The sequence below is a fragment of the Otolemur garnettii genome, unplaced genomic scaffold (assembly GCF_000181295.1).
Source record: "Otolemur garnettii isolate 467f Iridium unplaced genomic scaffold, OtoGar3 scaffold00231, whole genome shotgun sequence".
Lineage (NCBI taxonomy): Eukaryota > Metazoa > Chordata > Mammalia > Primates > Galagidae > Otolemur > Otolemur garnettii.
Window position 1 is genome coordinate 662,900 of NW_003852626.1, and position 23,389 is coordinate 686,288.

The 23,389-nt window shown below is 39.6% G+C and overlaps 1 protein-coding gene across 3 annotated transcripts in view; it reads right to left on the bottom strand.

Annotated features, from left to right (window-relative positions):
- The window catches only part of AFF2 (AF4/FMR2 family member 2), a 476,026-nt gene that overhangs the window by 160,170 nt on the left and 292,467 nt on the right, over positions 1-23,389 (bottom strand). For all 3 annotated transcript variants that reach the window (XM_012812888.2, XM_012812886.1, XM_012812887.1), the window contains exon 4: positions 21,526-21,570. In XM_012812888.2, coding sequence (XP_012668342.1) covers positions 21,526-21,570 — 45 coding nt within the window. The remainder of the gene's footprint in view (positions 1-21,525; positions 21,571-23,389) is intronic.

The window sequence follows — 23,389 nt, forward strand, 5'->3', positions numbered from 1 at the left end:
GGCTGCTCTCTGCTGAGTTCTTCTCTGGAAATTTCCCCTGGCTGAAGAGATTCGTCTCAGTCTTATTTAAGGTTCATGTTTGGGGGTGGCAGATATCCACAGACTGGCCATTGCCTCAATTCAGACATCTTTGAGGGGCTTTCCCAACTTCAGAGGCTCCTCAAGGGATCAACTGAGACATTTGTCAAGACTTGGATAGAGTTCACCTTCTTGCTCTGTCTATCCTGCTTCATTCCTCCATTCTCGCTGGTCCTCATCTAGACAGAACTGCCCAATAAATACATTTCCTGCTTATATATTTCTATCACAGAGTCTGCTTCCCAGGAAACCTACACTGCCTTGTTACTACTCTATGTTATTTAATGTATATAATATTTTGCATGGAAAATATGTTTCACTATCCTTGTGCTTGGGCATAAAAATTAACTCTTGTAATAAAATTTGTCATTTGTTTAAAAAAAAGAAAAGTACAAGTGCAAAAAAAAAAAAAAAGATCACCTGCCTTAGCTGTAATTCACAGGGTAACCCCCCAAGAATTTTAGTTGGCCACCTCCAAGTAAATCTGGGGGGGGGTGTTGGCAGGCATAAGAACTAGTGCCAAATCAGGTGACGTTAAATATGATGTCCAGAATGCAGAAGGTAATAGTGCTGTGTGGTAAAGACCACATTGGAAACAGAGTGTGTTCTCCTGGACACCACATCTCAGCAGGAGCATGGGAATGCCACAATCTCACTGAGAGACAGCTAATAGAATAGTAAGAACTTGGAAAGCTCATCACCTATACAGACGCACTGTAAAGGAATAGGGAGCGTTTAGTCTACGGAAAAGGGAGATTAAGGGGGAGGTCTGAGGAGTGTCTTCAAACACATGAAGGGCTCTTCATATGATATGGAAGGGAGTTGTGATCTGTTTTGTGGACTAGGAAGTTAGGACAAGCTCTGTGGGTAAAAGTTACTGGGGACCAATTTTGTCTCCAACTAAGAATGAATTTCCAATCCTGTGAGCTTTTAAACTAAGGGTCCTATGACTTAGAAGGAAGTGAGCAGCCCATCTCTGGAGGTGAGATGACCCTACCTAGGACACTGGAAAAGAGATTCCTGAAAAGGAGGGAAGTGAGGGTTGTGGATCAATTGTATTGCCTTATCTCGTCAGATAATCATACCCTTTACTTTTGTATAGTCAATGATACAGACGAGAAGAAGCCAAACTGAATCTGGAGTGGTTGCTGTACATGACATATAAAAACAGCTGACTGAACTGGCTAAGGAAATTAATTATTCTCCCAGGAACGCTGGCTGGGAGAGAGTGCTGGGAGAAGCCTACTGTCTCACAATGATACAGCTAGCAGCCCCGTTTGACTGATTGTTTGCTGAGCTCTTAGAAAGTCTAACAATACTTGAACCATAGACTTGCATGGGTTGGATCACTAACCACTCCCGCCGAGCCTCTGCAGTGGTCAAAAATTGAATGACTATTCTTCTGTTGGAATGCTCTTAAGACAGTCTCCAGAGATTGTAACTCTGATTTCCACGCAAGTGTTGGTAGGGAGGAAGTGTAAAATCAACTGTTACATTAAACATAACTTCCCAGCCACAGCATAAAGATGGGTCAAAAAAAAAAAAAAATCCACTAGACCAAAAAAAAAAAAAAAAAAAAAACAACTAATACTTTTAAAAGTTTCTAACACTTAGTTATGATTTCACTGACATGATATAAAAACACTGGGAATGCTTCTTCAGAGAAATAATTGATGGCTTTATTCAAACTCTTTAGTGCTGGTAGTTGTTTAAGGAAATCTGGAAATTTTCTCCATCACTTCAAGGACTACACATGCAGAAAACTCAGTTCATACTGGCTGCCTTCATCCTAGTAACGCCCAAATAAAGGTTTCACTGAAAAAGAGCCTAATTCTAATTTACGAATGGGAAACACAGTGATCAGTACCCTGAAGCTCCCCTGTGCACTCATTCAACCAGTCAATCAAGACATGTTTTTGCCATTGTCAGGTGCAATCAATTCCATTTTGCACACTGGAAACAATGGGGGCATGCCTGGCCCCGCACAGGGCCTATGCATGCAACTTCCCTTGGACCAATTACTCCTCAGGCATTCTACACTCAGACACTGAAAAAGAAACAACAGCTCCTGAGATGACAGGGGGACAGAACACCATCATGATATATCAGACAGAATTTGACCAAATCCTTTGGGCCCTGCACACGATTTCAGCAGTAGCAAACTAAAGCCACAGTCTACTTAAGTAATGGGGTTTGGCCCCTCAAACCAATGGTTGCTTGTCAATGTTGATCCTTATCAGGACATTCATCTAAATTAAGTGGAATCAGTCAGAACGGAAGACTGGTTACCTCACTAGGAAATGGCATTAGATTGACTAACATTGAATTATTTGCCTTCTTTGGTACTGGCAAAGTTAGCAGAAGTTTAAGGGTCAGAAATGTAAGAAATGGCCATTGAGAAGCAAAGAGCAGGAGCTAAAGGAAAACCTGGATGTAGGGCTTCTGTTCAGTGTTCCAGTTCAGGCATCTAAGGATTCTTGATGGCCAATTCTTAACATTTCTAACCCTTCAACATGTGACTTTAATTATTGAGCTAATTTTGACATGATAGCACTTTCACTCTTTTGAAACGTGATTTTTAACTTCACTGCTGAGCTTCTAATTCTTCTGATTCAATTTATTTTGCTTTTAACAACACCCAGTGACTATCACTTAAAATACACTAGTTTGAGACGATTCCCTGGGCTTTTATAATATTACAGCCAGGTTTTTTTTTTTTCTTTTCCAGAGTCACTTTATTGGATGCAGTGACATTCTGCATCCTCACAGCATGAATTGTTTCTTAATGATTACCCTCTAATTTGCTCCTGTAGCTCCAGCTCAGGCAAACGAATTGGATAAGTCACCCACCTTCATTGGCTTCTCCCCCAGCACCATCTCTAATGATCTACATTTAATTTCATTCATTCAAAAAACATTTATTGAGTATCTACTCTCTGCAAGACATCTAACAGCCAGGAGGCTGGACCACATCCAGGCAGAGTCGGGCCATACTCTCCGAAGCTAGGGTATTCATAATTGGAAGGAGAGCAAGATAATAATGATTACCAGTTATCATTCAAAGTAGAACTAAATAAACCTGTCAGAACTGCTTTTTTAAAAAAGAGTTACATGAAATTTGTTATCGTGTTCCAGAAATTACCAAAGGGATTTGTTGACTTCACATTGCTAGAGAGATACACAGTGTAAAGGCAGCGACACAGCAGTCCTTTAGAAAGCCAGCTTAGCTATAAGTGAAAGGCACTAGAGAATGACAACTATAGGCAAAGGGAGGGGCAGAAGGATACATTTCACACAATCCCCAGTCTCAGCCTTTTCAAAGAATTACACAAGGCGTTAGTATTCCATTTCTAAGGGCTGCTGTAGCTTTTCAAACATGATAGCTTTCTTGTAGTTTACACTTATCACATTAAGAAAAATGGTAATGAGGACTTCATGACAACTGCTTTTAGAAGGAACAAAGGCTCAATTGCTAGGGAGAAAAGAAATAATATCTATTTTCATGGAAAGAGGCCTCCAGTGAACAAGGTGGCTGTAGCTTTGCTCTCTCATTATTTCTAAGCTCAATAAAAATAAGGTACCAGGCCACTAACACAGCTGAAACTCCATCCAATATGATTTGCATGGAATTGTCTTTCCTCTGAAGCAGCTATTTTAATCTTAGAATCACAGTGCCAGGGGGGATAAAAGAGAACCGATTTGTCCCATTCACATGAAATTAGCCAACAAATCTATCACAAGATGTCAGTCTAACTACTGAACACCCAGCCTCCCACCCTTCCCCCCAATAGACACCCCTTAATGAAAATAAAAATAAAAACAGACCATAAAAAGGCATCAAACTCTTTGCAGTAGCCTGAATTTAACATCAAAACCACTACTATGTCCAAGTGAAATGGATTCAGAAAACCCCCTCGAAGTCTTCCAAACCCCTAACAGGTTGAGTATCCCTGAAAGCCTGGACAGTCACTACTCTCTCCAGATTTGTTTTTCTCTGTAAGTATTCTAATAAATAGCATCTGTGGCAAAGAGGCAGCACAAATAAAAGCCACATATATCAAAGAGGGTTTGACTGATGAAGAAAGAGAACATTCTAAACTCCATATGAACACTCCGGGAGCTGGTGGTGTGGACATAAAACCTGGCCCCATAGGCACGCTTCTGTCCAATATTGAAACTAGGAAAGCAAGTCCCTCTCTGCCTTGGTGCAAACAGCCACTTGCCAAAAGTACAAGCTACAGGTAGCTACTGGTCTGTTATGCTTTTGGAATTCATATGGCAAAGAGAGTATATACTAAGTATTTGCTACACATAAATCTAATCCAATTCTTGCATTTCACCACCTCCTCGTTATTTTTTTTAAATAAAAAGGTACCAATCACACATGGACCCTATTCTCAAAGTGGTTTTAATTAATAATTTCCCATCGACATCTTGGAGGGCATCCACATTTCTATCATAAAACATTTGCTCACCATGAGGAAGGGGTACATTCCAGCTGCCTCCCCGCAAACTTGCCTACTAACCCTATTCATTGCCCATGGATGCCTCTAAATCCTCTTTAAACTTATCTCTGTTTTAAGCCCATACCCTCTCTTGGGGTAACCAGATCAATACTTTTACTGGCAGCTATAACTTTAATAAAGTACCAAATAGAGGATTCAAAGGGAGCAATGTCAAACCCTTTTCCGGGAAGGTTCTGGTGGGCAAATGAAACACTAGGCTTTCGGTAAACAAATAGTGCATGGAAGAGCTCTCCTCTACACACATAAACCTGCCTCTCTCAAGCCTGGGATTCTGACTGCTGTTTGTAATCAATTTGTAACTCTTGTCCAAAAGCCAATTGTCAACCAGTGGTTTCACACTGGGCTCTAGTCACATCTTTCTTCTCCACGCCCCGCCACCGCCTCCTGCTTGTGTACCCTCTCCTTCATTTGCTTTAAAGAAGGAAAGAACTGAGCAAAATCATTTTTTTTTTAAATCCTCGCTGTGGATTTGCAAGTCACCCACAGAGACTGTTATATAGCTGACAAAAATCAACGTGGCAGGGTCTCCAGGCTAATTAAACAAATGTGACAATTTGAAAAGCTGCAAAATGTCTTATGAACCACAGAATGGTCAGAAAGGAAAAAGGAATAAAGACAGGCACCAAGATATGAAAGAAGCTTACGTGTCTAATAATGAAGAAACTCGCCGGGGAACTCTAGACTCCTTGGTCAAACCAGATCGAGAGTCTGAGACAGGTTGAAATGCCAAATTCAAAGTCAGACTTTGAAAATATTTAGAAATATGGAACAAGAGAAGAGTCCCAATAACAATCCAATGGAAGCTTGCAAATACTTAGGGCTTAAAATTCACTGAATGCTTCATTCATGTAACTCAGGAATCCCAGAAACGTAGTTTTTTCTTGCGCTTCTTTCACAGATCAGAGTCCTGGAGACAACATTATGCAGCTGAAGGACCTCTGCCCAGGGCTCTGGCTTTGTGCTCCAGGCTTTGGCCACTGCCATGCTCTCTAAGGACAGGCTCTGTAAAGGGCACACCACAAAGCCTACAGCAGGAACAAGGCTTTCTCACTCTTCTGGCTACCAGTCATATTTTGGTGGTTTTCAGAGCTCCTTTATAATTGTTTTGAAATCACTTCCTCAATTCATTGCCATGTGTGGGTCACACAACCTAAATGGCAAATCAAAGAAAATGAGCCTGCCTCTAAGGAAAGGCCTGGATTCATTAAATGTGCCTTGTCACCAGATACATTCCAGTGAATGTCTTTTTATTTTCCAGCTTTATGGAGGTATAATTGACAAAAAATTATATATTTACAGTACACAACATGATGTTTTGATATATGTATACATTGTGAAATGATTGCCACAATCAAGCCTAATTAACACATCCATCACCTCACATAGTTCCTTTTCTTGTATGTAGCGAGACACTTGAGATCTAGTCTCTCAAGTAAATTTCAAGTATGCAGTACAGTATTATTAACTGTAGTCACCACACTAGACAGCAGAACTCCAGCATTGAATCACCCTGCCTCACCGAAACAATAAATGGTTTTTCTTAGGACTCAGTCTTTTATTTTTTGTAACGATGCACTTCAGGTGAATGTCTCAAGAGACAGCAAAGCTGGAGGGGCAGGAAAGGAAGAACGAGAAGGGAAGGGAGGGAGCGAGGGAGAGAATATGAATCATTCTGGGGGTTTATAGCACTGTTTCTCTCTCCCTCCCTCTCTCTCTCTCATTTGTTTTCCTTCTTTTTTAATTTCAGAATATTACAGGGGTATGCATATTTTGGATACATAATTAGTCCATTTCTCTCTTAAAAGGGCTCTTCAAAGCTCTTCTCTGCTCTCTCTTTCCCAGAACCTCGGAATGAAGGCATTATTACTTTTCTTGAACACTTGAGTCCTGGATTGAGAGTGAGTGTGTCCCTGCATTGACCCCAAACCAGCTATATCCCTGAAATTTCCCTCTCTTCTCTCTTTTGTGGGAATATTTGCTTTCTCTTTTTACCTACGTAAGCTCTATCTTGCTTCTTTGTTATATAGCAAGGGCACTGCTCAGAACTAGAGTAGCACTTAACCAATATAATCTACATAAGCCTTAGGATGGAAATAAATTATTCAGATAGACTCTAAACATAGTTGAGAGTACATAGTCTAAAAAGGTAAAATGAAATTCGGCTTTATTTAATGATAAGACTCAGAATGAAGATCATGTGCAGATCTTAGGTGATACTCTGGGGAACCTCTGTTCACTCTAACTTTCTATAATAATGGGAAAATTGTATTTTGTACTGTCGAATATGGTACCTATTGGCCAGATATGGCTACTGAGCACTTGAAATGGACTGAAGAACTGAACTTTGATTTTTAAAAATTTCATTAGCTTGAATTAAAATAGCCAGCCTTGTGTGGCTGGGTTATTGTATTAGACAGTGCAAACAGTCACCACTTTAAAGATGGAGAACTTGATGTAATGGTGAAGTGACTAGCCCAGAGTCACAGAGTAAACAATTGGCAGGGTCAGGACTAGCTTTCATATGTCTTGATGCCCAGTCCAATGTCACTGGTACATTATTTTCCACTTACTCCCAGTTCTCCCAAAGGCCAACTGTGGAGGGTCTTTGCTCTGTAACATAATCTGTGTGAGTGTCTTCATCCCAGGAATAGTGGGTTTGGGGGGAATCTGCAGTGTTTAATGGAAGAAACATATACAAAAAAGTCTGGAAAAACTCAGTATGCTGGAAAGAACACATCTCATAGAAGCTTCTTTCTTATCACCACAATGAACAACAAACACAGTTAATGGTGCCAAAATGTTATCCGAAAGATTTGAATCATCTGTCCCATTATAGTAGCAAAGGGTGCCCTGCCTTTAGTCATTGTTTAAAGTGATTGTGCTTGCATTACTGTACTCTGAGGAGCAATATTTAAAATGGCTATAATGGTACTAAATTATAATTGGCACTGGAGGATATGATGACAATTTGGCTGCAATAGTTGTCACCCATCAATTGCCAAGGCTAATTTGGCTGATCCAGGCGGTTAGGCAGGTGTCCTCTTCCTCCCTCGTCACTCCTTTCCTAACAGAGGACCACTCTTTTGGGAAAAGCTACATAAGCAGCTACAACCTCCACACACATCTCAAAGTCTATTGTAGGAGAACATCGGGAAGTCAAACTTCGAAGACTCCAGACGCATCCAAAAGAAGAGCTGCATGTGGCAGTCTGTCTTTCTTTAAAAAAAAAAATGGCAATGGAAAAACTGAGCACAAAAAGTGGTGCTAAATATATCATTGGGAGAAATAAGAAATCGAGTCATTAGAATGTCTCATTTTTATGTAAGACTTCTGCTCACTAAACACTATTATCTGCTTATTAAGTTAGAATATTTTCATGGAAAATCAAATTATTATTGTACCTTGGGTAGAAATAACACTATTAGGTCATTTTCTCTAATCATTCCTTTACAAATGTAAGTCACTTAACAAACATGCTGCATCTGGCCTGTAGACTTTCTGTACACCTGCACTTATCACCTTTGTGTGCACAGCTGTGGGGCCTTCTGAGCTAAGCCAAAGGGACAGAGTAATGAGTTTGACACAGACCATGGACCTCACATTTTGCCATGAAAAGACAGACTACCTCCTGACAATGGCAACAAGTATAAGTCTATAAAAACTGCTAGGGGGACCGAGAAGACAGATAGAGAAATTAACTCATTAATTTCAGTGCTTTCTGGGCTGTATCTTTCATGGCATGAAGAGGAGGTCCCTAGGCAAAGACAGGAGTGGATGCGGCTCCAGGAAGAGACAGGAGCCACCTACAGAAACAGGGAGGAGATGGCACATCTCAGGAAGCGGGGGGAAGTCTGTGGTAGATGCAGAAAAGGGCACACAGTTGAGAGAACTGGCAAGATCTGAGATAGGCATGAGTAGGGGCATAAAGCAAAAGCCTTGCCTGGTAAGACAAGGATTTGGGAGCTTATGCTCTACATCCTGAGGACACACAGTGCCCCTACTTGACCACCTCCAGTGACAAAGACCTCATCTCCCTTCAATTTGGGGGCAGATCCACCACTTAGAATGGGGCACAGAAAGGATCTAATATTTATTAGTATTTCAAGCACTATTCTAGGGCCTTCACATGCATCATCTCATTTAATTTTCCCAGTAATCCTGTGAATAGGCAATATGATTACACTTTTTGTAAAAGAGCTATGGAAAGGTTAAGTTACCCAAGAGCCTTTGGCGAGTAAGAGCTGAGCTGTTTTTCCTTAACCATGACATCTCCCTAGAACATTCTTGCTTTTGTCTCTGTGATGCTTATTCCTCTGTAAATGCCCCCTGAGGATCTGGGTTTCACTAGCTGAGGCCTCCTATCCCAAATGCAGCCTACTAAAGCCTGGCCTCCACAAGGCAGCCCCTCATGCAGCACGGCTGCTCCCTCTTCTAGTTCAATTGCCTTCGGTTTAATCTAAGTCATCTGGTTAGCCATTCAGATCTTGAATCTACTCACTATCCTGGTTACTCTTTGCTAATATATTTCAGTTCAGCAACATACCTCTTAAAACTTTTTATGATAGTAACACAAATTATAGAAATCGAGAAAACATAGATAAGAAGAAAACTCACCAATAGCCCTGTCACTCTAACAAAATAAGAACTATCATACCAGACCATTTTCCTTTTGTTGCTTTTTTTTTTTTTGGCTGGGGCTGGGTTTGAGACCACTACCTCCAGCATATGGGGCTGATGCCCCACTCCTTTGAGCCACAGGCGCCACCCCCTTTAGTTGCTTTTTATACATGTTTTTACATAGATATAATAATTAAGAGCATAAAATGTTATATTCTGGTTATTTATATAGGTTATCAATGTCCCTTTGAAAGTGGGCTGGCCAACCTCAATAAATGGAAAAGCACACATTCATGGGTTGAGAGGTCCAACAAGTAAAGATATTAATTTTCCTCAAATTTATCTATAAATGTAATGCAATACTAATCAACATTCAAGCAGGATTATTTAAAAACATAAACAATGTGATTGTAAAATTCATATGGAAAGGAACTAGAACAGCCAAATCATTTTAGAAAAAGAACAAACTTGAAGGATTCATATTACACTATTTTCAAGATTACTATATTTATAGAAATCAAGTCATAATGGTAGTAGTGAAAAGCCAGGGACATGGACCAATGGACTGAACTAAATAGTCCACAAACAGATCCACAATATGGTCAATCGACTTTTCACAAAAATGCAAAAGCAATTCAATGGAAAATGATAAAAAAATACTTTTTTCAATAAATGATGCTAGAACAAGATGAACAAAATAAATCTCAACCTACATCTCATACCACATACCAAAATTAATCCAAAATGAATGAATCAAATTCCTAAACAAAGTTCTTAGAACAAAGCATGGGACAGAAATTTTATGACCTTGGTTTAGACAAAATATTCTTAGACTTGACACCAAAATGGCAATTGATAAAATGAAAACAAAAATAAATGGGACCTCATCAAAAGTAATGTATTTGGTTCTTCGAAGGATACCATCAAGAGAATGAAAAGGCAAGCCACACCCTGGGAGGAAATAGTTGCAAATCATATATCTGACAAAGGACTTATATCCAGAATAGAACAAAAGCTCTCAAGATTCAGTAATAAGGTAACAAACAACCTGGTTTTAAAAGTAGGCAAATGATCTGAACAGGGACTTCATCTAAAAAGATACACAAATTGGAAATAAGCCCATGAAAAGATGGTATGCTCAACATCATTAGTCGTTTCGGAAGTACAATTTAAAACCACAGTGATACATACAACTACACACCGATTAGAAAAGCTTAAATTAAAAAAAAAATAGAAAAATTAAGTGCTGGCAAGGATGCTGAGCATGGCTTTTCATGCATTGCTTACCTGAATGCAAAATGGTAAAGCCACTCTGAAACAATGTAGTATCAATTTTATAAATTTAAATATACACTTACCACATGCCCTACCAATCCCACTCCTAGGTACATAACACACATAAAGGAAAATACACATTCATGCAAAAAAATCTGTATATAATTGTTAATACCAGGATCATTTATAATCCCCCCAAACTAGAAATGCCCTTCAATGGTGGAATAAATAAACAAATTGGGGTATATCCATGCAATAAAATGGTACTGAGGAATTAATTGAACAGAATGAATTAATACATGTAAAACATAAGTGATTATGCAGAGTGAAATAATCTACTTTGGATTGTAAGATTCCATTTTTACATACTTTCTGAAAAAAGGCAAAACTAGGGGGGCAGAGAATATATCAGGAGGAATCAGAGATGGGGAGGAGAGTCTGCCTGCAAAAGGGTAATATGAGGAAATTCTTTGGAATGTTGGAATTATCTTATATCCTGTTATAGGTGGTGATGACAGGAATCCATGCATATGTTTAAACTCATAGGACTGCAACTAAAGTAAAAGGTAAATTTTAATGAATGTAATTTTTTTTAAAAATGTGCTGGTCAGAAATCAATACTGTTCACATCAAGTGTTGTCTCAATGGAACAAAACAGAATAGAGGAAATCCATCCCCTTCTTAATTCTAGATGTTCTAGATTAGGGGGTCATCAGACTACCTCCCAAAGGCTAAATATGGCCCACTGCCTGTTTCTATAAATAAAATTGTATTGTAACTCATCACAATGATTATTTTCCATGTCATCTATGGATGTTTTCATGCTGTAATAACAGAGTTGCACAGATGGGACAGAGACTGTATGGCTTCAAAAGCCAAATACACCTACTATCTGTCCTTTCACATAGGGAAACTCCACTGACCCCTGCTCTAGACTATCTTATAGTAAGATAGTTTTGAGTAGTATATATGTTACTGCTAAACATTTTTTGTCTACTCTAAACCTTGGTGAACTCAAGTGTATTATCATTTAGTTAACATTCCTATGAAACTTTGTTTGATTAGATTTGGTCCATCTGGTTTTCTGATTGTTTTCCTGATTCTGACATGTAGAATTATTAGTAATCTCCCAGATTTACTGTCACCCACTGGGTCAGGGGCTGAGCCCTGTGGTAATTAATCACTTAAAACCTACTTCTTCAGCTCCATATTCTCATGGTGAAGGTAGAATGTTAAAAGCATGGGTTCTGGAGTGAGATTGCCTAGGTTGAGATCTTGACTCTGCTACTGGTGAGACTGGTGAGCTGTTGAATTTGGAAAGTTACTTAAGCTCAAAGCACTTCCATTTCATTATCTGCAACAGGAGGATGATAATAGTACTTGATGCCTGGCACTGGTATGGTGATTATATGAGTTGCTATATGTGAAATCCTTATAACGGCACCAGGTGCAAAAGACTGCTGCGTAAGTGTTTGGTATTATTATTAGTGTGTACTTTGGATTCAGGCCAACATGAATTCCAATCCTGTGTCAACCACTTAGTAACTGTATGAATAAGCAATTTGGGGTGATTTAGTCAATCTCTCTGAGGCCTCCAGACTGTTCGTGATGCATTAATTAGAGGCCTTTGGGTGATGAGCACTGCTGGAGAAAATTACACAATCCACAGATTGGAACCTGTATAAATATAATGTCTTCAATATCACCTGGAACCTTGAAAAATGCCTCATAATCTTACCGTATTCTCTTAGAGAGCTTTCTCTCTCTCTTTTAATGACTGTTTCAAACCTTCTCTAATTGCTAACCCCTGAACTTTGCCCTGACTACTTCCTACCCTTGCTGGTTCATCCTGAGATTTAACCTAAACATTAAAAAAATTAAAATAAAATTCTTTCACATACACTTCTAATATTTCATGTTTTTAAAAAATCATTAATATATTTGGAAATAATGTTGTATGGTGTGAGGTAAGGATTCAAGATTAATTTAGGTAAAACAGAAATGTTTGTGATATTGTCTTCCTATCCATGAATGGTACACCTTTCCATTTGTTTAAGTATTCTTTTATGTCTCTCATAGTGACTTAATTTGTTCATATGGCACTGACACATTTCTTGTTAAATGAATTCCTAAGACACACATTGATTTTTTTTATCCATTGTATCTTACAGTTGTTTGCTTTATTTATAAATACTATTTATTTCTATGTATTTATTTAGCACACAGCATCTTTCCTAAATTGGTATGTTATTCTTAATTATATTTTTAGTTCATTCATTTGGGTTTTTAAAGAAAATCATATAAAACTTACAAATAAATTAACATTTAATCATTATCTTTCATTTTTAAAGCCTTTTATTCTTTACTTTGCTCAGTTATCTTGGCTAACCTCCAGAACAATATTAAATAATAGTAGTGATAAAGAACACCTAGTCTTGGGCGGTGCCTGTGGCTCAAGGGAGTAGGGCACCGGCCCCATATGCTGGAGGTGGTAGGTTCAAACCCAGCCCTGGCCAAAAACTGCAAAAAAAAAAAAAAAAAAAAAAACCCACCTAGTCTTGATCTTAAATCTAGAGTTTCCCCATGAAATCATGAAATGCAATATTAGCTTTGAAATTGAGAAGGATATATTTTATTACATTAAAGATGTTTCCATTTATTTTTTAATCAAGAATAAGTATTCATTTTTGTCAAGTACCTTTTAGCATCTATGAAGATGATGACTGTGTATTTTTCTTTTTAATTCTATTTATAAAATAAAAATCTGTGTAATACACATGAATTTTTTAATATTGAGCCAGCTTCATGATTCTTAAATAAAACCCACTTTGTCATGGTGCATATCCTTTAAATGTGTGGTCCCCAATCCTTGGCTAGTCCATAGCCTGTTAGGAAATCCAGCTGCACAGCAGGAAGTAAGCAGAAGGGGAAGCCAGTGAAGCTCCGTTTGTATTCACAGCCTCTCCCTGTCACTTGCATCACTTTCCTGAGCTCCGCCTGCTATTAGATCAGCAGAGGCATTAGATTATCATAGCAGCAGGAACCCTACTGTAAACCTGTAAAATGCATATGAGAGGGATCTAGGCTGTGTGCTCCTTATGAAAATCTAATGCCTGATGATCTGAGGTGGAGATGCAATCACCTTTAATCATCTCAAAACCTTTACCCCTCACCACATTCCCTGGTCCTTGGAAAAACTGTCTTCCATGAAACCAGTCTCTGGTGGGGACTGCTGCTTAAAAGTCCTACCTGCTTCTGTTTATTAGTATTTCATTAAGGAACTTGGTGTCAATGTTCTTAAAAATTACATAAGCTCACTTTATGTTCTATTTTTGTAAAATTTTGATATCAATATCATGTACTAGGTTGGCTTTTCTATAAAAATATTGTAATTTTTTTCTTCTTGTTTTCTGTTCTGGAACAGTTACATTGTGTTATTTTCTAATTGCTTTGCTGAATTTCTCCATAGAATCCCAACTGGGACTGATGTTTTTGTTAAAGTGTGGGGTGAGTTTTCATTTCACTGATGGTGGTAAGTCTGTTTAGTTTTTGTCTCGTCTGGAATTAGTCTTAGTCAATTATATTTCACCAGAAAAATCATCCATTTCATCTAGCTGCTTAATTTATTTGTATCGAGTTGAGTAAACTGCCACAAGTCTTAGTTTTCTCTGTGTCTGAGGCTATTCTCATTATTATTCCTTGTTTATGTATTTATGCTTTTCTCCTTTTATTCTCTGTGAGGTTAGGTAAGAAATTATCTATTTGTTGTTGTTACCATTTCATTTGGGAAAAGGATCTTGACTGTATTAATTACAATGATTTCTGTTCATAATTCATTAATGTGCAGCTCTTGACTTATCTGCTTTTAAAATAGCATTTTTAAGCTCTTGTATCACTGATTTTGCTCTTGTGTTTTTTAGAGAAAATCGCTTCATGTTTTAGCAAATTCATGCCACCGTGCTGGTCATAGCTTTAGTTTATTACATAGTGATATTTTTTTCCCTAGTACATTTTTTCCACCTGCTCTCTTTTTGGATTTTTGAATAAATTTCATGGAGATTCCTTTCTTGTTATTACTAACTTTCCAGTGACAAGAGTTCTTCTAGGACCAGCTAGGTCTGTGGCTACATTTCAGACTAGCAGAAAGTCTCTTCAAAACACAAGGTTATGTGACTGAGTGCCTTTGACCTTTACTTCTCTCTCTCTCTTTTTTTTTTTTTGGCCAGGACCAGGTTTGAACCCACCACCTCCAGTATATGGGGCCGGTGCCCTACTCCTTTGAGCCACAGGTGCCGCCGCCTTTACTTCTCTCTTATCAAAAGACATTCACCCTACAGGATACCCACAAAGCATTTCACTCGCCTACTTTATCTCACCTATAAAGTACTTTGCATGAATAGGAATTTGTTATGTAATTTTCCATTCAACCCTACCTTCCCTGTTTCTGAAGACATGCCCCAAATTTGGTCCATGGATCCTCCTATCTCCAACCTTCACTTCCATTGCTATTGTTCCCATATTGTTTTTATTTGTCATGGTGTGACACACCCTGAAAAGTAGCATTTGATCAGGGAGGCCTCAAATCCGTGGCTATGGGAATCATCTCTTGGCTTCTTTCCTGCTAGACCTTCACAGAATAAATTGTGACTTAGGCTTATGGATGTTCTCTGGTTAGATCAATTATGGAGTTTAAATTTGTTTTTCTCGTTCTCCTTAATGCTTTCACTTCAAAACTGGGAGATGCCTACCGAATCAATTGTGAGAGGCCACTTGCTCAACGCATTTTCCAGAGACACAGGTTTTATCCTTACACAGATACAAGTGAAACAGTTCTTTGTATTACCTTTTCCCCCTAGCCCAATCCTACCAGCACAACCAGGACCAAAAGGCTGATTCTCAAACAACAGTTGGAAGCTATTACTTCTTTCGGATAAGCCTAGAATGCTTTTTGGCAAACCAATACATTGTTTCATTACTCTCTCTGTATGCTCAAGATACAGAAAGCAGGTGTAAATTCTACACATGGCTTAAATTCTCACCTGCTTCCATTCAATGCAATAGAAAATAATAAATCACCATATTCATAAAAAGAAACAACTTGACAGAAAACAGACTTATTTTTATAGCGCACCTAAGATATATAGCCACTCATATATTTACTCAGCTATTTTAAAGGGGCTACTCTTGCTCACTCCCTGGACAGCTAAATTCTGGGTTGCTTAGTTACTGGTATTTGACATCATCTCTTCCCTGACATCTCCCCATGTTTGACAGGTTCCCATGATTCACTGGACCAGTCACCTCATTACTCATATTACTCACTTTCCCAATGACGTCTGTAAAATCATTTAAAATTCACCTCATATACTAGCTGCAAACCCCCACATTCCACAGGAAAATATTTAAACTGCTTCACAGGCCTAAGTGCATTTGGAAGCCCTCGGATGGCTCACCTACATTGTTCACATAATAGTTGCTATAATTAAATTTAGCATCTTTCTTCTGGGTTAGTTTGTGTTTGAGAAAACAGGGAATGATTACTGGAAGGAAAATAATGGGTAATATCTCTTATGGGCTAATTTGGTTCCAAGAACAGCTCACCTCACATATGCATGCTACGTATTAAGTCCATTCGTGCTTTGAATTAGCTTCAGAAAAGGTAATACTGCACATAATTTACCCAGTCAAAGGCATTTTCACCTGCTGACAAATTTCCATAGTTCCCAGTATCATTAGGTAAAAACTAGTCATCAGATTAGCAGAGGGTACAATCATTTGTTAGTTCATTTATTTGACTTCATCGACGTTAACATTATTTATAGTCTAAATCACATTTAGCAATTGTTCTCTTTCTTGGATGGAATACTATATTACCATTTGAAGAAACTATAATTTTAAAAGTCCACACTAGAATAAGATTGATGCTTTTTGAAACATTCCAGAAGGATTTGTATTTAAGATGGCTATATAGAAAATTGTGTGCATGAGTCCAATTTGAACATTATTTATACATTAATTTGACAGGATGTGAAATCAATTGCCTAATTATTGGTTAAATTTCTAAAAGAAATTCCACTGAAAGATGCTTGATTATGTTGCATAGTTATGATAATATAATCACATTTTCTTTCAGACATAATTGTCTGACCAATTTGGTTCCCTGATCCATTTTTTTTCTCCCTTGTAAGATGGGCATTTTTATTTGTTTCCCTGTCAAAAGTAAAAAAATAAATAATAAGTCCTGTACATGTTTGTCCTGTATTTGTGTAGTAAGTTCTTTCTATGCTAAACCTGTAAAGTAAAACACAAACCTAATAAGTAGAATTACCACAATTTAGAATGCTATAAACACAGATCATACTGTAATCAAAAAGAGGTGCCACGTAGGTGTTTACCAACCTGAACCATATGGCAGGAAGAAATCTGTGAGAAGATACAGTTTATCAAATCAAGTTCCCTAAACCCTAGCTAGCAAATTCAGCATCCCTCATTAACAGTGAATTACCCTTACAGATGTTTGCCTATGAAATTATCAACTATGAAAGGTACTTTGCTAGGAAACGCAATCTGTTCAGCATCACATCTAAAAGCAACGCTCTAGCTCCATTTTTGACTCTGGAAAGGATTTAATTGATAGTTTGTTGGTATTTCTAAGTAAATTCTTGCTAGGAACAAATACAACATGGTACTTCAGAACAAATAATCATTGAACATCCATTCTTAGCTAGTAGTATTTAGAGCATGCTGCGCTCCTTGGCTTAACTCTTCCAGAAATGATTACTCCAGGACCCACAAAACCCTGTTAAGTTCCAAAAAGAAGCGGCTGCTGGTGCCCATATTATTATAGATGAGCAGCCTAGGAAACCCCAATATGATGGATGAATTGTAACTACAAAATGTCATCACTGGGGCCAGAGTTGTTATTATTTTCCATTTCTGTTTGCACGTGAGGGCAGCTTGACTCTAAAGAGTAAACGGCATGCTGACAGAAGCAAGTACACAAACCCAGCTGCACTGCCCAGATTGCTGCCTTTAAGTTTCTGATTGGGAAAATTCATAATAAGCAATAATACACTCGACAAGGAGCAATGACATCTGAATTTATTTCCGCTCACTTTGTGGGAGAAGGTCAGTTTGGCACAAAAGTGTTATAGGCTGGTGAATTCCGGACTGTTGGAGAAAATATTTGAAGTTATTCTGGCATAACTGAATTTATGAAAACAACAGGAGCTGAAATTAATTATTGAAGCCACACCATAACAGTGTTAATGATATTGATGACATAGTGGGCCAGAGCCTATTAAATAAGGATGGATTCAGGTAAGCTAACAGGACCAGAAGAAATGGATAGCATGATGGCTGTCAGACACTTGGGGACCTGTGACCTGAAGCAAATGTCTTTGCCTCTCTGAGTTCACTTTTTCCCATGCTATAAAGTATGATAATATAATCCTTGAGGACGGTTGTAAAGATTCAAAGACATATCCATTGAAGGACTGTGCCTGGCGAGCGGTGGACGGCACGTTACTGTTATTACTTCTTTTACTATTAGTAGTAAATTGCTATTGTCATTTTTGGTATTATTTGAGATGAGATTTGAAAATATTAAAGAGTGGCAAATGGAAGACTTAATTCCTAAGAGCTGCACAAATTATGCTGCTTTACTGACGTTCTTACAGTTGTAGAAATGTCAGCCACTGTGCAAAGCAACTTGTTTTATTTTTTTATTATTTATTTACTATTTTTAGAGATGGGGGTCTTACCATGTTTTCCAGGCTGGAGGGCAGTTGCTACTCACAGGCACGATACCACGACTGATCAGCACGGGAGCTTTGACCTGCTCCATTTCTGACCTACACTGGTGGCCTTACGCAACCTGGTGGCCCCCCACCTCTGGGAGATCACCATATTGATGCCGAACTTAGTGTGGACACCCAATCGGCCTAGTGCACTACAGCCTAGAACTCCTTGACTCAAGCAATCCTCCTGTTTCAGCCTCCCAAGTAGCTGAGACTACAGGCACACTAAACCGTCATCATATGCTTGTGATAGGGTGGCTGATGACTGAGCAGGAAGAGTGCAAAGATTACTAGACTTAGAAAACAATGACCAGGTTCTATTTTATTTCTACCCCACTGTTGGATGCAGTTCACTGAACCTCCTTGAACCTCAATATCTTGAAGTAATAGGGACTACCTTTCTTTTTGTGATCAAAAGAAGATAAGGAGGTCCATGTGCTTTGAAAAGCAGTCACCTGCTATAGGAAAATAAGGTCATCATATCAGGTCGATTTAGCTGGTTGTAATGTGATTGCACTCGCAAGGACATGAGGGCAAGAGGAAAAGTGCTAGAAGGCCAGACAAGGTGGGCTTGAGAACATTATGAGGACCAGTAGGGCAAACCAAAGAGAAGGGGATACACTGGCCTCGGGGGGAGCTGAGCCCATTGTCAGACAAATAGTGAGAGGGGCTTTCAAAGGAAGCCAACTGGTTTGAATTTGGACAGCATTTTGGAAAAGTGGGCCCCACTAAAACACACGAGGCCAAAGTATTTCCACTGCCTGGAGGACGGAGAGGCTGAGAGTGGGGAAAGGCTGGTTTTGTTGCACTTAGTTAATCAAAGCAGTCTGTGCCAGTGTAAGATGAAGTGGGTTTGCAAGTGTTCACTTGCCAGGCTGTGAAGGGGGAAAGGGGTGATGAGAGAGGTGGGAAAGTTGGTAGAGCAAACAAGCTCAGATTGTCATGTTGCAGATATAAACAGCACGCGCAGCTTAAAGATGCCTTCACTGGAGGTGGGCGGCGAGATGGAGGGGGAAATAATTAGTGCCTGCTTTTTAGATAAAGAGACTGAAAAGCAACATAGCTCGGACATGAGGGAATCTGGATGCTGGCTCCTCCTACTCCTGGGCTAGTGTGCAGCGTTCCCCTCATCAAGGAGGTGACCTTACTCTGGCCTCTGCTCAGTTTGGAAAGCACTGAGGGGGTCAGGGAAAGGTAAAGAGAAAGAAAAAAAAGGTATTTCCCCTAAGAAGGATGCTGATGGGGAACAAGGCAACAGACTTACTGTGGAACCCTCCACATGCCTCCAAGGCCCTAAACCAATAGGAACGTGAACATGTGGTTTAAAACAGAAAGTCCAACGAGCACACTCCATTGTGACGTGCAGTGTAGGCTATAAACATTTCAGAATTAGTCAGAAAATTGGGGACATAAATTTCAGAAAGCTTATTTTTATTCTAAGCATGGGAAGTGAAATGTTTCTTTCTTCAATAAAGGAAAGCCCACTCATTAACGTTGTTGCAAAAAACGAATTCTATACAAACTATAGCCCTTCGAGGAAAAAAAAAAAAAAAAAAAAGACGTGTTTCCCTAGATGCTCTTTCAAGAATAACAGAAGGACTTTTGTTACTTTCTCAAAGGGTGCTATCTTTTATGAGCTTATTAAGGCAACATGCTTCTTTTCTTTCCACGTTTAAGTGAAATTCTGTTGTGTCTCTAAGTGGCCCCTCCAGCAGGCTGGAGTCGCCAGCCTCTGACAGGTGTTCATCCTGCTCCCTCACGTAGTCACCGTGTGAACCACCTAGGTGCCAGGATGAGGCTGCTCTTAAGTAGAGAATTTCAATTGTGACAAATTTTATGGTGAGTTTGAGATGGGTCCAGTGTTCCTCTGGGACTTAGGGGAGAAAGAGAGGAGAAGCGAAGTTACTGTGCAGGGTAGAGTAAGACATTTATTCCAATGGTTAAAGAAGATGGCCAACAAGGAAGCAAGTACTGAATGCATTTCCCCTGTGTCCTCCCAATGTGGTGGAGCAGGTCGCTGAGTTCCCAGGGTGCAGCCCACTTTGGGACCCACAGACAGATGACTGAGAGCTGGGCTCTAATCTTACAAAAATAGGCAGCATAGTCCTAATCCATATCGTTTCTTCTCGGATCACAGTGATATGACTCATCTCTTCAATAGTCAGTAATGATGTTTTTGGGCTAAAACATGAATATGCCTAACAGGTGAACTCCAGTGGCAGGCTCAATTAACGGTAAACAGTTTTCTGCTCTTTACTATTCCTTTGGTTGTATTATCACAGGATTTGGTTCAGACACTGGGCTTCCGATACGGCACATCGTGGGGGGGCCTCTGTAGGAAGTTGGGGGGACTTTGGTAAGAAAGGGAAGGGGTTGCCAAATTGTAATTGGCATAGATTGTTTCCTAGGGAAGACTACACTGATCATAACTTATCACAATAACCACCATTTATATACCATGTGGTAGCTTATAAGAGAGTAAGGGCAGGTCATTGTCCTTTTTACAGATAAGGAAGGGAGATTCAGAAAGATGAAGTCATCTTTCCAAAGTCACAGAAGTGACAAATGGCAGAGCTAGGGCAGCAACTCATCCCCATGGCACCTATGCTTGAGATACCATATTGCCTTATGATGTCAGTGACCAGAGAAAGTGGGCAGACACATTTTGCTGACTTGGCTGTGCTTTCTCCAAAAGTGGTTTGTTTACTTTGGGAGAGGTTATAGCCCCCTTTTCAACTGAGTTGTGCCTCTCTGCCATTCCCACGCATTGATGTAGACCCATAAGCAACACTTTCCAGAACATGCCATCATTTCCAGTTCTCTCCTTGCCTCTACCACTAGTCATGCCCTCATTATAGATGCTCTCCACATCCATGTACCATGGGCAGTGTACTGGGAGGCAGCAGCGAGGCTGAGTCGAGATCCCAGAAAGTGGAAAGGCAAAGAGCTAGGGGATGGTAATGGAACAAGGACAGTCTCCGAAAGAAGCTGGTGAGGCTGTGTGTGATAAGGATGGAGGTATGGGGCAGAAGCCGAGCCATCCTAGAAGACCAGCTCAGTGAGAAGATGGAGAGACGACAGGTAAGAAACAAGACAGTTGGGATAAGCATAAGGATAAGGAAACTCCCCAGGATGGCACTCATTGAAACACAACAGTAATTACTTCAAACAGCTTAAGCGGATAGATTACTTCATTATTAAAAGGCACAGAAATAAAGGTTGCAACTCACCCGCAAGATTTCTTCAACACAGCTTGGGTCACTGGGAAGGCTCACCTAAAACAAAATAAACAACAACAAAAATTAAGCACCATCTAGTTGTTCTCAGAGAAGCTTACTGCATAATAGTTTACTCCGTAGGACAAATTGTAGAGAGAAAATTGAGCTACCCATATTATTTGTGTATTAACCATGGAGCGGTGAAGTAAGTATCTACAAATGACTCATTTTGTTTTACTTTGATGAAGCAATAAGACCACAGTGCAAGGTGCAGGAAAAAAACTCCTTGTTCTGTCACTGATTCGCGGTGAGACACTGAGCCATCGCCCTTCCCCCAGGCTTCGTTTTACTCTTCTATACAAAGTGGAAGCTCGACCTTGTGACCTTCAAGGCCTCTTCAACCCTCTGACATAGTTCAGTATATTAGTCATTAAACAGATGAGGCCTATATAAACCACTTCTGTGATTAAATCGAACTCTTTCTGAAGTTGGGTGCCCAACCAGATGCCTGCAATTCTTACCCAAATGCTAAGGGTAGACATCTGTGTAAATTGTAAGCGTGCCTGGGCACTTAGAGAGAATCTCAGGAATACAGCAAGTGAATCTCATGAGGCATCTTTCCCAGTGTGTCACTTTCTGAGTCAGTCACAATTCAAGCCACTGGCAGAAACATGCTGAGGACTCTCTCTGTGTCAGGCACACAGCCCTTTCCTCTGGAGTCAGTTCCAGAGTCAGTGAAAGCTAGAAGCTAAATACCAAATTAAGATGTCAGCCTCCAGGTAGTGAGTGATGAGGAACTTGGGAGTGGGACTACTGTCTAGATAAACGTCTGCTGATCAGCACATCACCTGTGCAGGTTAAGTAAGGGCATCCCTCAAACACCTTAGCCCTCTCCAGAATTACAATCTGATCACTTCTGCTTCCCTCCTGTTGTGGTAGGGAGAACAGTGGGTCTCTTTCATTCCCTGCCTCGATAGATGAAAGACCACTCCTGTAAAGAGCACTTCCACAGTGTCTGCACACCCCAGGTCTCTCGCAAGGGCAATTAGTTACTTTCTGATAGATTGCAGTATGAGCTAACTCTATTTGAGGAAATGGGAAACAGATTATGGAACCAGATTTCCTCAATAAAAAAATATTTAAATATATGGTAAATCTTTCATCAGCATTAAAGTTACTACTGTACCTTCATTAATTTCAACCAGTGTTTATGGAACACCTCCTACATGTAAGGGTCCCTGCTCTGAGAAGCATAAAATCCCAGGTAGGGGAGACAGGCTGACATGAGGGACTAGCAATCATGGGGCGCCCAACAAAGTCCTAGTTATACTTGTCATTGTATAACCATTGATAGCATTTGCTTTCACCTTCATAAATGTCCCAGTCTGGATGAGAAATTATATAGTCACCCTCCCAATGCCAAATAATATTCTAGTCCGAGGTAGAAGAAAGAGAGAAGAAAAAGCTTAAAACGTTGGCTGGGCATACATTATAAAAAAAAACTTGAAATACAGATTTCAGTAGAGAACCACAGGGGATTTGACCTGGCACAGTTCATTCATTCATTCAGTCAATGAATATTTTGTGAGGGCCGAGGACTGTGCCACCAGGTTGGTGCTACGCAGAGGTACAATGGGAAGCAAAGACAGAGACAGTTTCCTCACTCATGGAGTTTGGAAGGAGTCTCGAAGGGAAGGTAGATGTGAAGAATCACACAGTAAAAGCATAACTCTAAACTGTGGTTAAGTACTACAAAGGAGACCATCCAGCTGACACTCATTCCACAAAATACAAGGTTCTGTGTCCAAATAAATGTGAGAAATGCTGTAATGCACACTCTCCCTCTTAGAGATCCATAATGCACGTCAAGGCTCTG